This window comes from Lissotriton helveticus, chromosome 8 (assembly GCF_964261635.1).
Source record: "Lissotriton helveticus chromosome 8, aLisHel1.1, whole genome shotgun sequence".
NCBI lineage: Eukaryota > Metazoa > Chordata > Amphibia > Caudata > Salamandridae > Lissotriton > Lissotriton helveticus.
The window spans coordinates 1,704,198,498-1,704,211,784 of NC_136069.1; the positions used below are offsets into that span (position 1 = coordinate 1,704,198,498).

Below are 13,287 nucleotides of genomic sequence, written 5' to 3' on the forward strand. Positions count from 1 at the left end.
AGAGCTGCAGAGTGTGAACCCGTGATTCGAGTAGGCACCGAAACGAGAATTATCGAGTCCGTGGATATTTGGGCTCAAGACCCTGCCGCGTCGGGAATTGAACCCTGGTCCCGGGTCTGACCTCTGCTTCAGGGTCTGCCTCCTCTAACCAGTGAGCCACACTTCTCCACGATGTCATTCATGCTGAACTGTAAGTAGAGGTGATGTCATTACTCAGGCTTAAATTATGTTTTAATACATCTTTGAGTAATAGCCCCATCCCAAAGAGAATTATACTCAATACAGATTTTCGAAGGATCGCTAGGGAGGGTTACTGCAGAGAAGAGCAGTGGCGGCTCCTCTGCAATGGCGGAGGAGGGTAGCCCCACTGTCTGGCGCAGAGCCAGCAAATGAAAGATAAAACAATGCTCAAGCATGGTTTTATTTTTTGTTTGCTAGCTTGTGCATGGAGGGGCGGGGCATGGGAGTGTGAAGAAGGAGTTCTTCAACACTCCCAAAGTGCTCGTTTGTGTGTGGGCAGCTGTCTCAGGCCAACAAAAACAAACATGCGCACTTAGGTTTCTCCAACATGGCTGCATTCAGCAGCCGGGCTGGAGAAATCCCCACATACTCCCTGGTCTGAGCAAGACGTATTTTCAGCCCTCTCAGACCAAACCCTGTGTGGCGCTGCACCTCAAGGTTTGGCTCGGAATCTCTGTCCCAGGGGCTGCTGGGATCCAGGAAAAGGACTGCAGGAGCAGACTTGCTGCCTTTTGCCCTCCCCATTCCTGTGGGTCCCTACTGACTTTGACTGCACCCAGATTCCAAGCAGACTTTGGTTTGCATTATATAGTCTGCCAAACACTTTTTAGCCTCTTTGCTCTTCTGTCTGCAAGAACACCAGACAGGTACCCTACATTCATGGAAGTACAGAGTGTTATGATCCAAAAGTGTTCAAAATGATCAATGAACAGCCACACATGGAGTTAATGTCACTTTTCATGCAGATGTATTATAAGTGCAGCCTGCACCTTCATTGACAACCCACCACACACACACACACACACACACCACCATACCACACACTCACCACACACACACACACACACACACACACACCACCACACCACACACTCACCACACCACACACTCACCCCCATCCCACACAGGCCCACCCCCACCACCACACACCCATCTGCTCCTCCTGATCATCTTTACCGCCTCCTATAAACACAAGGGTACAATGGACAGACAAGTAAATCACCTCTACCCTCATCTCTTCCCCAAAGTTCTGAGACACCTCTGGGCCTTTCATTGTGTATGGGCAGACACTACAGTTCATAGGGTCCACAAGAAAAAGATGCATGCATGCAATCATGGCAGGTTCCAGACAGCCCTTATAAGGAAGGGGTTTTATGGCTGAAATGGTCTATTTTACTCACATCCAAGTAATTCCACATTGACTCATAGGTGACCACAGCGTCCTCGGTCTGTGAGAATTTACTGGCCACTTCTTCGTACGTCTTCAAGTAATCCCTCAGCCTCCCCTCTTCCCTCAGATGATCCCGGAGGGATTTCCCTTTCGTCAGAGAGATCCTGAGGGGAAGGAAAACACAATAAGTCGAAGACAGACTGGACAGGAGCACCACACGCAACCAAGGATTCCCTTTAAGAAGTGATGGGCTTATATAGGTATAAGGATCTCTCTTGATAACAGGGTTATTTTCCATCAGGGTTTTCAAGGGACTTCAGATAGGTGTCAACAGTGAGGTGCAGGTTCATGATGGTGCCACTTGGAACTACGAGGTGGAAAAAAACATGACATTGACAAATACCCAAAGACTGTTTGATGCAGTGTATGGGCCACACAAAGCAACCTCCTCCGCTCAGATCAGCAGTGCAGAGGTACAAGGGTTATGGACTCACAAAGCACCTTCCTCTGCTCAGATCAGCAGTGCAGGGGTACAAGGGTCATGGACACACAAAGCAACCTCCTCTGGTCAGATCAGCCGTGCAGGGGTAAAGGGGTTATGGACACACAAAGTACCTTCCTCTGCTCTGATCAGCAGTGCAGCCGTGCAGGGGTTATGAGCAACAAAAAACACCTACCTCTGCTCTGATCAGCAGTGCAGAGGTCATTTTCGAAATATTGTGTCACAGAAATGTGATGAAAGTAGGATTGTATCCAAAGTTTGACTTTTACAGGGTTTTGTGGGTAGTAATGTAGAGGGTTTGCTTCACTTTGCACTCTTCTAGGAATCCAGTTTTCAGAAATGTCACGAGTAAGTAGGTGTCCCTGGGTGTTGCTCTAAAACAGGCCCAAGTACCACAGCTACACACATCACTCGAATAAGTCAATTTGCAAGGCAAACATTTTTGGGGCTAATTTACAAGTCCCTTGCACCACCGATGTCACACTTTTAGGCGGTGCAAGGGGCTTGTAAATAAAGCCTTGATGTCTCCACATTGCTTTTTCATCCTCTTCAAGTTGTAGGTGATAGGTCCAGCACACAAGTGAGTACTGCTTTTATCAGGACAAGTGTGGGAATATAGCAGAGTAGAACATTTATTTTTATCAATTTAGTTTTGTCAGCTCTTGACACATTTTGGAAAAGGCTGTCTAAATCACTTGAAGTATGGGTAACCCCAGATTCGGAGCTTTACTAATAAGCACTATTCCCAGACTCACTACTTAGGGCACATTTCAGAAATGCAAAGGCTTCATTCATAAACATTTTGCATTCAATATTTTTTTGGGGACATGAATTGCTGCCTGACAAGTACACAAGAAGTATCACTATACACTGTAGATCAGCTGTCAGGTCTGGGTGTCGAGTGTTTTGCAAACAAACCAACACTTTAGATCACTGCACTGCTTTGAGGATGTGCTGTAAAACACAAACCTGTCACAAAATATAGTGTTGGATTTATAATTCAACACAAATCTTGATTTGCTTTGGATAATAATCAAAAGTAATGCAAAGCTGCACAATTCTTTTCTTTGAATTAGTTTGAGTAAAGGTGGCATGAAATGGGTGGTGCATGGGCTTTGCCATGCAACCAATTATGGGTGTTGACATATATCCCTATGGACAAAGCATTGTAGACAGAGATTTTTGCCAATATAGAAAATTGTTCATTTATCTTTGTTTTTTCCACTTTGCATTTGTGCTAGAAGGGACCCCCTGTTCAAATCTATGCTCACCACAACACATGCACCTTTGCACTATGGTGCAAGGGTGTCTGTATCTGCACATGGCAGCTAAAAGTGCCCCTGGGCCTGGCAAAGGCAGAGCAGCATCACCTCTTAGTAGATAGGGAACGGCTCTGCTCCCGTATGTTCATGCAATGCAGCCAATGAACTTTACTTGCTATGCCACGTTGCATGATTTTTAGTAAATCTGAGCCGTGGTGTGTATAATACAAAAGACTAACTATGCCACGTATTCTTCCAAGTATGATCAATCATCATATGATAGCAATTAAAATGAAAATAGTAGCACCTGCAACTCACTCAGATTAGAAGTTCCAAATGAACTGTCATGCATTGCTATACAGAAAGTATCTTATGTATACAACATAAGTGTTCTCACCCTACATATTTCATGGATATCTGATCAGCAATACAGAAATGTCACAGCACAGCCATGGCCAAATCCCCTTTCAATCTGCCCTTAGTTGAACAACTTCTGAGGGCCCCCTCTATGTCAGTCTCTGTGACCCAGTTTTCAGTCTGTGCTTTGGAACTGAATACCTCAATCTTTCTTCTGCAGAATACTCTGCAAAAATAAGCTTTTTGGTGACTACTCACCTGACCACACACTTAGAGAGGGACACCAGCCCCAGGAGCAGCAGCAACTTCATGGCTCTCACTTCTGTCCAAAGTATCAGAATGAATCTAAGCCTCAGGTTTTCAGCTGTGAAGAGCAGAGTCAAGAGGGTCCCTAATATACTGCTGTGGGTGCCCCTCACACAACCTTCACAGCCTGATAAGAAGGTTTGAGTGAGATATGAGATAAAAATCTTCTCAAATGCCCAGATAAGAGACCATTTTCAACACTTCTAATCTCTGTAACTTTAAGTAATGTTAGTGACGCAAGCACACTTTGTCAGTAGCAGAGGTCAGATAAAGATAAGGAAGAAAGTGAACCTACTTTCAAGGGCAGGCTAATCTATCAATACATAAATGCGCATTTCCAATGGAACATGTTTATATTATATCACATTGTAAGAACTAAGGCACCTTGCAGAATGTGATAAGGAACTACTTAGAAACTTACAATGATGTAGGTGAGGAATGTGGGATCAATGACAACATCGATGAAAACAATATTGATTCATAAAAAATCTCCAAAAATATATTATTTACAAAATTCTTGCTATCCTATACTTATTTACCAACAACACATATATCGACGACTAAAGTATGGCAGATAAAAATATCCATTTCTACTAATATTGAAAGCACAAATATCCTAAACAAAAATATTCTTACCTATGAATAAATATTTAAAACATCTCACATATCGATACACACAACATCGTCTACACTAATGGCACAAACAATAAAGACAATATTACAAAATAATATAGTAACGCTATTCAATTAACACAACACGTACAATTAAAGTCTACATAAACTAATTAATCCTCTAACTTCATTATTTAAATTAAACAATAAAATAAATTTCAAACAACCAAATAATTAAAAAACAAAGATGCTTTCAACAATTAATGTAACATAAAGCATAAAAATTATTAAATAAAATTAAACAAAAAAATGCATCCAAAATAGCACAAGAACACAGAAATATATATAAGCCTTCACCATATACACTAATTATCATCCACCATAAAAGGTAACAAATTATGCAAAACAATGCAACTAAAAGAACATTAACCAGTTAAAACAACCATAAAGTAAATTATTCAAGAACAATAGGAACTTAATTAATATACAATATAAAAGGAGCAGAACAGTTTAACACCAACCACACCCAAATCAATTGGGCTCCTATATAGCCAAGTCAGCACAAGCAGCGGAAATGTTAATTGGACATGTACAAAAAACTACTCCAATTCATGTTATCGCAGGGCTTCTACAAAAAAGGATGGTATTGACACGAGAGAACACAACCACCCCTAATTGTCACGCAAATTGAAGTAAGGTTAGTGTTTTAAGATTTAAAACAGGCAAACACCAGTTGCCAAGAGCCCACAATCAAAATTCTAAAAAAAATGCCCAAAATATATCCCTAAAGTATCTGTACAAATCACAGGAATGCTACCAGATATATCAATGTTAAAATGCATAATAACTAAAAAAAGGCACAAGTGACACTCCTGCTGTCCTGTAAAAACATGATGACATCCAAATTCCTGAACACTTAACGACAACACATAATGATGAACCCTTAATCCACATGAGAACCTAAATAATGACAAATGCATTGTTATATTTGGTTCAGCAAATATCCTATTAAGCCTAAGCCAATATCAAAAAATAGATTTTTCGGCATAACATTCAAAATATGTCCTAAACCATTCACTCAGATCTATATCATGCATGGTAGATATCAAATCACTAATATACCCCTCATATACGCCTTGCTACCTGATAAACAAAGTGGCACATATTACAAACTACTAAACAACATGAAAATTAAAATAAACAACTACTCCCAACATACAATATTACAAACTATTAATAGACATTGAACAAACTGTGGTACAAACAATACTAAAACTACACCTACACAGCCATTCAGGGTGGTTACCACCTTTTTAATCAAAGCACTTAGAGACATCGACAACAATATGCATCAAGTGTATTAAAGAAATTAATCACACCAGCCTATGTGCCTCTAAACAAAGGTAGCTATTCACTACAACTTTCTTATACGGAGTCTGCTGATAGAACAAAAACGAAGTCCCCTATTTCACTAACTTACTGAATCTTGGGTTGGCAGCCTGCACCGCTCCAGACACAGATGTCAACCCAAATTCCAAATGTCATGGCGGAATGTCTATGAAAGCACCATGGCTCAAGAAGTCAAAAGCAACAACACATTAGATGAATGGAGGTATGCCTTCCCAGCCACCCTCGGAAGAACCTAACTTACACTCAAGATCATGGAAGCCCTAGAAATAGAACAAAGCAACCAACAGCTAAGATTTGGGGACTTAGTAACCCACATTAAACCTAAATAAGTTATGGTATGCTGATTAGTATAGTGCACCAATCACCCGAGAGGGTGTAAACGATCCAGTAGAATGAATGACATGCTACAAAGAAAAGTTAGAATCTTAATAAACAACAAAGGAGTAAACTAATTGCATTTAATAACTGAATCATTGTTATAAAATACCTAGCTACCTTCACAGTAACAGACAAATCTTAACAAAAGTGCACACCACCACAAGCCAAGGATTTTTTAATAAGTATTGAACAATGTATTTCTACACATCAGTCCAACAAACATACAAAAAACTAAGAAAATAAGACTGATAGCGCACCCGCACACAGCCCATTCAAGGACCATATGGCAAGCCTAAATTGTGATGCTGTAAATTCGCAGTTTCATGTTTGCATATAACAAAAAGAATATTGGGTCATTGAGGACCTAAAAAATGCTTTGTGCATAAGGCCACTTGTCTCATAACTTTGAGGACTAATCTCAAGGTTTTGAAGCAGCTGTTGGTCCCTGGGCAATTTCCTTGGTTGGTGTATTTGTTTTCCAATCATGTCTCACTTACATGTGAACTCTTTTCTTAATAATTTGCCAAGGCTTCCACGTACATATGATTCTCTACTGGTAAAGCAGTTGAGAAGGCTGACTCAAGGAAGGGTAATGCTTTGGGTCCAGATAGACTTTGATAAATAACTGGAACCAGTAAAGATGGAAAGACCTGTCAGTGGAATATTTGGGGAACACATAAAAACTTTAACAGATGTAGTTGTTGCTAGCGAAATTTACAGGGTCATAACTGAGAAAGGACCGAAACAGTTACTTTCGCACATAGCTTCAAAGATGCTATAACTGCATTAGTATTTAGAACAGGAACTAATGTTACCCTGTGATCTGGGGTTTGGTTTGGAAATCTCCAACTCACAATCAATAACTTCAGGTCCAAGCAGCACATCAGTGGTAGAAGTATCTCACAAAGTGTGCCAATTTACGGTGCTTGCCAAGGTAATACCGAGGTTTACCTAGTTGAGTCCCAACTGCTGCAATTCGAAAAGACTTGACCATCAGAGAGGGCCCCTGGCTGGCACAAATGGGCTAGTGAAATGAATCAGTCAAAGTGTATAGTGCAGATTATTGAATATCTCTCTTTGCCAATGCTTTTGTGTAGGTGACCCCTCTGCTGTGTGGTGCTCTTCTGTAGTGATGAGTCTTGGAAAATAATATAACTAAAGACACCCTCTGCCCTCAGATCGACACTTATTTTTTGAGAACACGAGGCCTGGCAAATGGATATCAGTCCCTCCCAATATTCTTTTTTCACATGTTAAATACTTGATTGATGTACCTTACACCAAGAGGTCACTCAGTTATGATATAGCCTGTTTCTTTGCACAGGGGTAGCAATTACAAGTTGAGTGTTATTTAACATTCCCAGTAATCACTGGGTGAGTGAAATATCTCACCTTTCTTTAAATGTTGGCAGGTCAAATATTCCAAAATTTGGGGCGTGGCTAGCAGCATGGCTGAGTAAGTCGCAAGCCGCCGCAGCTCCGGTGAGCCGACTTGATCTGTCGCACTTAAAGCCATCCAGACGAAGTTTATTTACCCCCACCACCAACCGGAGGGTCTAGCAGTACGGGAGGAGTGAGCGGACCTGATGTGGGCACTCCGGGAGGCGCTGTGACACGGCTGAGAACGGCAAGCTCTGAGGGAGACCAAGGCAGCTACAAGATGGCGGCGCCCTGATCCACTCGGGCATAGAGGCGAGAGAACTGCCGGCGGCCAGGCTAACGGACCGGGAGGCTTGAAGAGGCGAGGCGACGCAGTGGGAAGCTGGTGAGGTGCCGGAGGATCATCGGGACATCTGTTGCAGAGATCGGAGAAGTCGACCTGACAGGGAGCACCACAGTGAAGATCCGGGCACGCAGTGAGGCCGAGACTGCAGGGCGAGGCGAAGCAGAAGGAGAGAAGAGCACTTAAGCACCTGGTGTGACGGTACTTCAACTGCTAGCCCCGGGGAGCCAAGGAATCAAGTGAGGGACGGAGGTGAGGAGACCGCACAGCACCAAACACCGCTTGGGGGCCATCCATAGGATCGGACGGCCTGCCCCTCCCCCGGCCCCATCATCCCATTGACGCTGGGGAAAGCTGAGGAACGGGCCTGGAGGCCTGAGCAGTGCGGGCGGCCTAGGGGGAAGTGCACCAGGGGAAAAGCGGCGAGGGGCTGAGAGGCCCTAAAGGACCCCAGGGGTGAACTGAAGACGCAGGGAGAGGGCACACAATCTGATACCTGGGACCCTGCCCAGTCATCATCCCCCCCCACAGAGACTACCATCTCCTGCTGGTGGGCCAAAGACACAGATAAGCACACCGTCAGGAGCAAGGAGGACATATGGCCTAAAGTGGGACTCTGAGGAGTGACTAACGGGGTCCCTGCATGCTCAGGATAGGCCGTGAATGGCCTGGGGAGTTTTGTCGGGCAAGCTGAGTCGCTGAGAAGAGGAGTGGAGAGACAAGTCCAGCAACGGGAGACGGAGAACGGGGTCCTGCTAGTGAGGCCAGCGCTGGCCTACAATCGACTAGCACGACATGGGTAAAAAGGACGCGGTCCCCAAGGCCCTAAGGCAGGGCACAATTGACAGATTTGAGACGGCACCACTGGCAACCGATGGGGAGGGCACAGGATCAAGATCGGATACGGCCCTCCTGATGGGGGCCATACAAGCATCCAGGGAAGACATTCAAGCCTCACGTGTGGCCCTAGAAGTCAAGATAGGGGAGGTGGGCACGGAAGTCACGTTGCTATGCCAAGATTTCTGCAATCTCACAGAGAGGGTGACCACAGCAGAAACAAGACTGAGTGAAGCAGAAGATGTCATACACTCTCTCCAGAAGGACATGAAAGAGCTCAGAGACTCGCACAAGCAACTGCAATGGAAGGTGGATGACGCAGAAAATAGGGCACGTCGCAATAACCTGCACTTTGTTGGATTTAGGAAAGGAATTGAAGGGTCCAATATGGTGGAGTTCCTGTGCACATGGATAATGAAGACGATGCCACAGGCAACATTCTCCAACTGCTTTGTCATAGAATGAGCCCACCGGGAAATCCTTGCAAAACCGCTGGTGGGGGCACGACCTAGACCGATCATCGCTCGGTTTTTTAACTTTGCTGACCGAGACGTGATACTACGCAAAGACAGAAAGTTGGGGGAGATCCGCGTGGAGAACTCACAGATCATGATATTTCCAGACTATAGCCAAGAGGTACAGAAGATGAGACGCTCCTTCGATGCGGTGAAGGCAAAGTTGAGAGACTTGAAGATCCAATACATGCTGCTCTTCCAGGCTAAGCTTAAAGTTATCTATAAAGAAAAAACGTACTTCTTCACACACCCGAGGATGCGTGGCAATGGCTGGAAGAACTCCCACCCATACGGAGACGAGAGGAAGGGGAGCGAGACATGGCAGCGACGGGCTACACGACCGGGAATCAGTGGGAGATGACGAAGACGCAGCGGCAACGCAGAACGAGGGGGAATGGGAGAGTGAAGACGACGCCCTATCCCACGCTGAGCCCGACCAGCAGAAGACAACAGGACCCCGGTACCCCCCAACGTGGTGGACATGCGGGATATAGGTTCCGCTGTCTGGCTGGACGTGAGTGCTTCGAGAGGGACGAAGACACGGGGGTATCACATCCGAAAGTGAAGAGTTGGAGGAAATATCGTTGCATCCGCTGGTAGCGGCAATCAATGAGATGGAGTAGGACACGACTAAAGAAGGGGTACCTACACAGGGAGATGGTCAAGACTCCAATGCCTATCAACAGACTCTCTGGATGGACGAGATATTGGCTCATGGACTGGAAGCAAGCAAGTTGTTTCACACCCCATAAATTCTATTTGTATAGTTTTTCTTCCTCTTTCTAATCTACTGAACATGAATGTGGATATTGTAAGAGCAGTTTTTTTCAAGTTTTTGCTAGGCAGACGGTTTAGGGTAGGTTTGTAGGGGGGGGAATTGGGGAGGGCAACACACCTTCTCCGCCAGTAGGTCCTTTTCCTGCTTGGGTAGAGGAAGGGACTGAAGGGGGAGGGAGGTAGGGTGGGGGGAGAGGGGGGAGTTGGGGCTGTTTGAAAAGTGAGAATCTACGGGGAGGGAACAATCAGGGAAGGGAGGATCGGGGGGTGGGGAGTTGGGGTGGAGAGGGAGGGGGGGTTGATGTCACTGAAGTCATACACGCCTGTGTTCTAGACACTGTATCCACACCAGGATTACGCAACACAACTCAGGAATCAGGACAAGATATCAGGTTAACATATGCGAGAGGTGCAAGAGCAGGGGGGTTTAGCATACTATCTTGGAATGTGAACGGGCTTGGTAGTAAAATTAAGAGAGGGCTAGTAAATGCAGACATAAAACGGCTGGGGCCAGACATAATCCTGCTATAGGAAACGCACCTTAAGGGAACCCAATGTGCCTTCTTGGCCAGAGGTCAATACAGAGTCCTTGCGCATGCAGGGCTTACCACAGGTTCCTGGGGGGTGGCCATAATAATAAAGAAGAACCCACCGTTTCGCATAGCTCAGATGTGGACAGATCCTCAGGGGACCTACGTAGGACTGAGGGGTGTGTGGAGGAGACAGGAATACACGTTAGTCTCGGCTTATGCTCCCCCTAAACTACAAGCAGCTACACTCAAGGGTGTTGTGGACATCCTACTTAATACGGCAGACACCATACAAGTCCTTGGGGGAGATTTTAATGATGTGAAGCAACCGACGTTGGACAGGGCAGGGGTTAGACCTAGAGACCAGACCCAGACCTTACTCTCCAAGATGATTACTACCCTGGAGTTGACCGATGTGTGGAGATGGCTGCATCCAGAACTGACGGCCTACTCCTTCTTCTCTGGTGCCCACAGGGTCTACTCAAGACTGGACTACATTTTCCTAGCCAGACACAACTTGACGACGGGAGATGTAGCTAAATACAAAGCAAGAGGGATATCAGACCATTCCCCGCTCCTGGCCCGGGTGGGGGGAGGAGGGGTGAGAGGAGGGGATACTGGAGGTTGACAGCCTGGGACCTACAAAATGCAACCATATAGAAGGGTATCCGTGCAGAAGTAAAAGTCTATATAGCTGGTAATGTCGGACGTTCAGATTGCAGAGGCATTTGCCGACCATTACAAATTATTCTATGAAGCTAGAGACCTAGGGACACAAGAGGACGCCCTACACTACATGTCAAACATCGAGCTACCGGCACTAACTGCTGACGCTCAACTCGGTCTGGAGTCTGACATTACGCTGGACGAAATTAAGGCAGCCGTGGCTAAGTTGACGGTGGCCCTGGCCCGAACGGATTTCCTGCGGAATTTTTCAAACGAATGGCCGACCTATTGACCCACCATCTCCTGGGACTCTTTGAGGAAGCGGTGCAGGAGGGGAGACTGCCGGCAGATCTCCGTATGGCAATAATAATTCCAGTACGTAAGGGGCGGAACCAGCGGATGACTAAACATTGTACCGCCCCATCTCTCTCTTGAACATAGAGGTGAAATTATTGGCGACTATCCTAACACTGCGACTACGCACTGTGATATCCGAATTAGTTCACCTGGACCAGACGGGCTTTCTTCCCGACAAGGCCACTAGATTAAACCTCAGACGCATGCACAACTGGCTACAGGAGGTGGGCAAGAGAGGGGAGTCGCACTGGTTCCTGTACTTGGATGCCGAGAAGGCTTTTGATGCTGTCCACTGGCCCTTTCTCGAGGGTGTCTTGGCGCGGTTTGGCTTTGGCCCCAAATTCCAGAAATGGGTACAACTGCTATACACGGAACCTAGAGCCAAAGTTAGGGTTAACGGGAACATATCCCAGGACTTCCCTGTAAGACGAGGGACCAGACAGGGGTACCCGCTGTCCCCCCTCCTCTTTGCGCTCACAATAGAGGTGCTAGCGGGCGCGATTCGCCAAAATGGGGGCATTAAAGGATTCAGACTGGGGTCGACAGACTCCGCTGAGGAGAAGATATCACTGTACGTGGATGATGTCCTCCTATACATCACACAACTGGAAGCTATAATTCTGGCACTGTTTGCGGAACTGGAACAGTATGGGGCCCATGCGGGGTATCAGATAAACTGGCACAAGTCGGTCCTCTACGACCCCCGGGGGCAGGAACAGTGGACGGTTCTGCCGAGAAGGCTGCAGACAACAAGTGCAGGGTTTACGTTTCTCAGAGTATATGTGACACTGGATAGCAGCAGGTCCTACGAACGGAATATAGAACGGATAGTGCAGAACTTTATTGAAGACGAAAACCGGTGGTGGCTGCTCCCTCTTACTATACTAGGACGAGCGACCATGTTTAAAATGATAACGCTACCGAGATTCCTATACGCACTCCAAAACTAGTACTACCCTCTTCCACGAAAGGTGTTTGAGAGAATAAACGCGGAATTGAGAACTTTCCTGTGGCTGGAAAAACAGCTGCAAATTGCATTGACCACCCTACAATGCCATCAGTATAGAGGAGGGATTTCACTTCCTATTCTTGAAGCTTACTACTGGGCAGAACACCTAGCCCCGGTTAACGACTGGCTTCATGCCCCGGACGACCACCCCACGTACGCCCTCGAGCGGCACAGCATGGCCACTCGACCCTGTACATATTATTTATATGGGGTGGAGGGAGGGTGAGAATGCTCCCGGCCACTAGGCTCACCCTGGCGAAGTTGGAGCAGAGCAACTAAGAGTACTGGGTGGGAGAAAAAGCCTACCCGCCAGACACCGCTGTGGCACTGTGCTTGGTTGACGGAACTGCATAAATTGAAGGGGTTCCAGGGATGGGATGACATAGGGATCTCAACACTAGGGGACGTAATAGCTAGGGGGGAACTGAAGTCCTTTCAAGCACTAAGGAAGGAATTTGGTCTGTATCACAAGCGTGGCGAGCGGAGAAGATCCAACTCGAAACACTTCCAGAATATGCACCTCTTGAGGGCCGGCTGCTTCAGGAACAAATCCCGGAAAGGGCGGTATCACTCACGTATAGAACGTTGATGAATAACATGACTGACGACATGGGTAACCTCAGAAGGAAGTGGGA

The 13,287-nt window shown here is 46.0% G+C and overlaps 1 protein-coding gene across 1 annotated transcript in view; it reads right to left on the reverse strand.

Moving 5' to 3' along the window:
* The window catches only part of LOC144772153 (pepsin A-like), a 54,768-nt gene extending 50,884 nt beyond the window's left edge, over positions 1 to 3,884 (reverse strand). The window contains exons 1-2 of the mRNA XM_078656301.1: positions 3,791 to 3,884; positions 1,422 to 1,575 (exon numbers count right to left, since the gene is read on the reverse strand). Coding sequence (XP_078512427.1) covers positions 1,422 to 1,575; positions 3,791 to 3,843 — 207 coding nt within the window. The 5' untranslated portion in view covers positions 3,844 to 3,884. The remainder of the gene's footprint in view (positions 1 to 1,421; positions 1,576 to 3,790) is intronic.
* Positions 3,885 to 13,287: the final 9,403 nt, after the last annotated feature.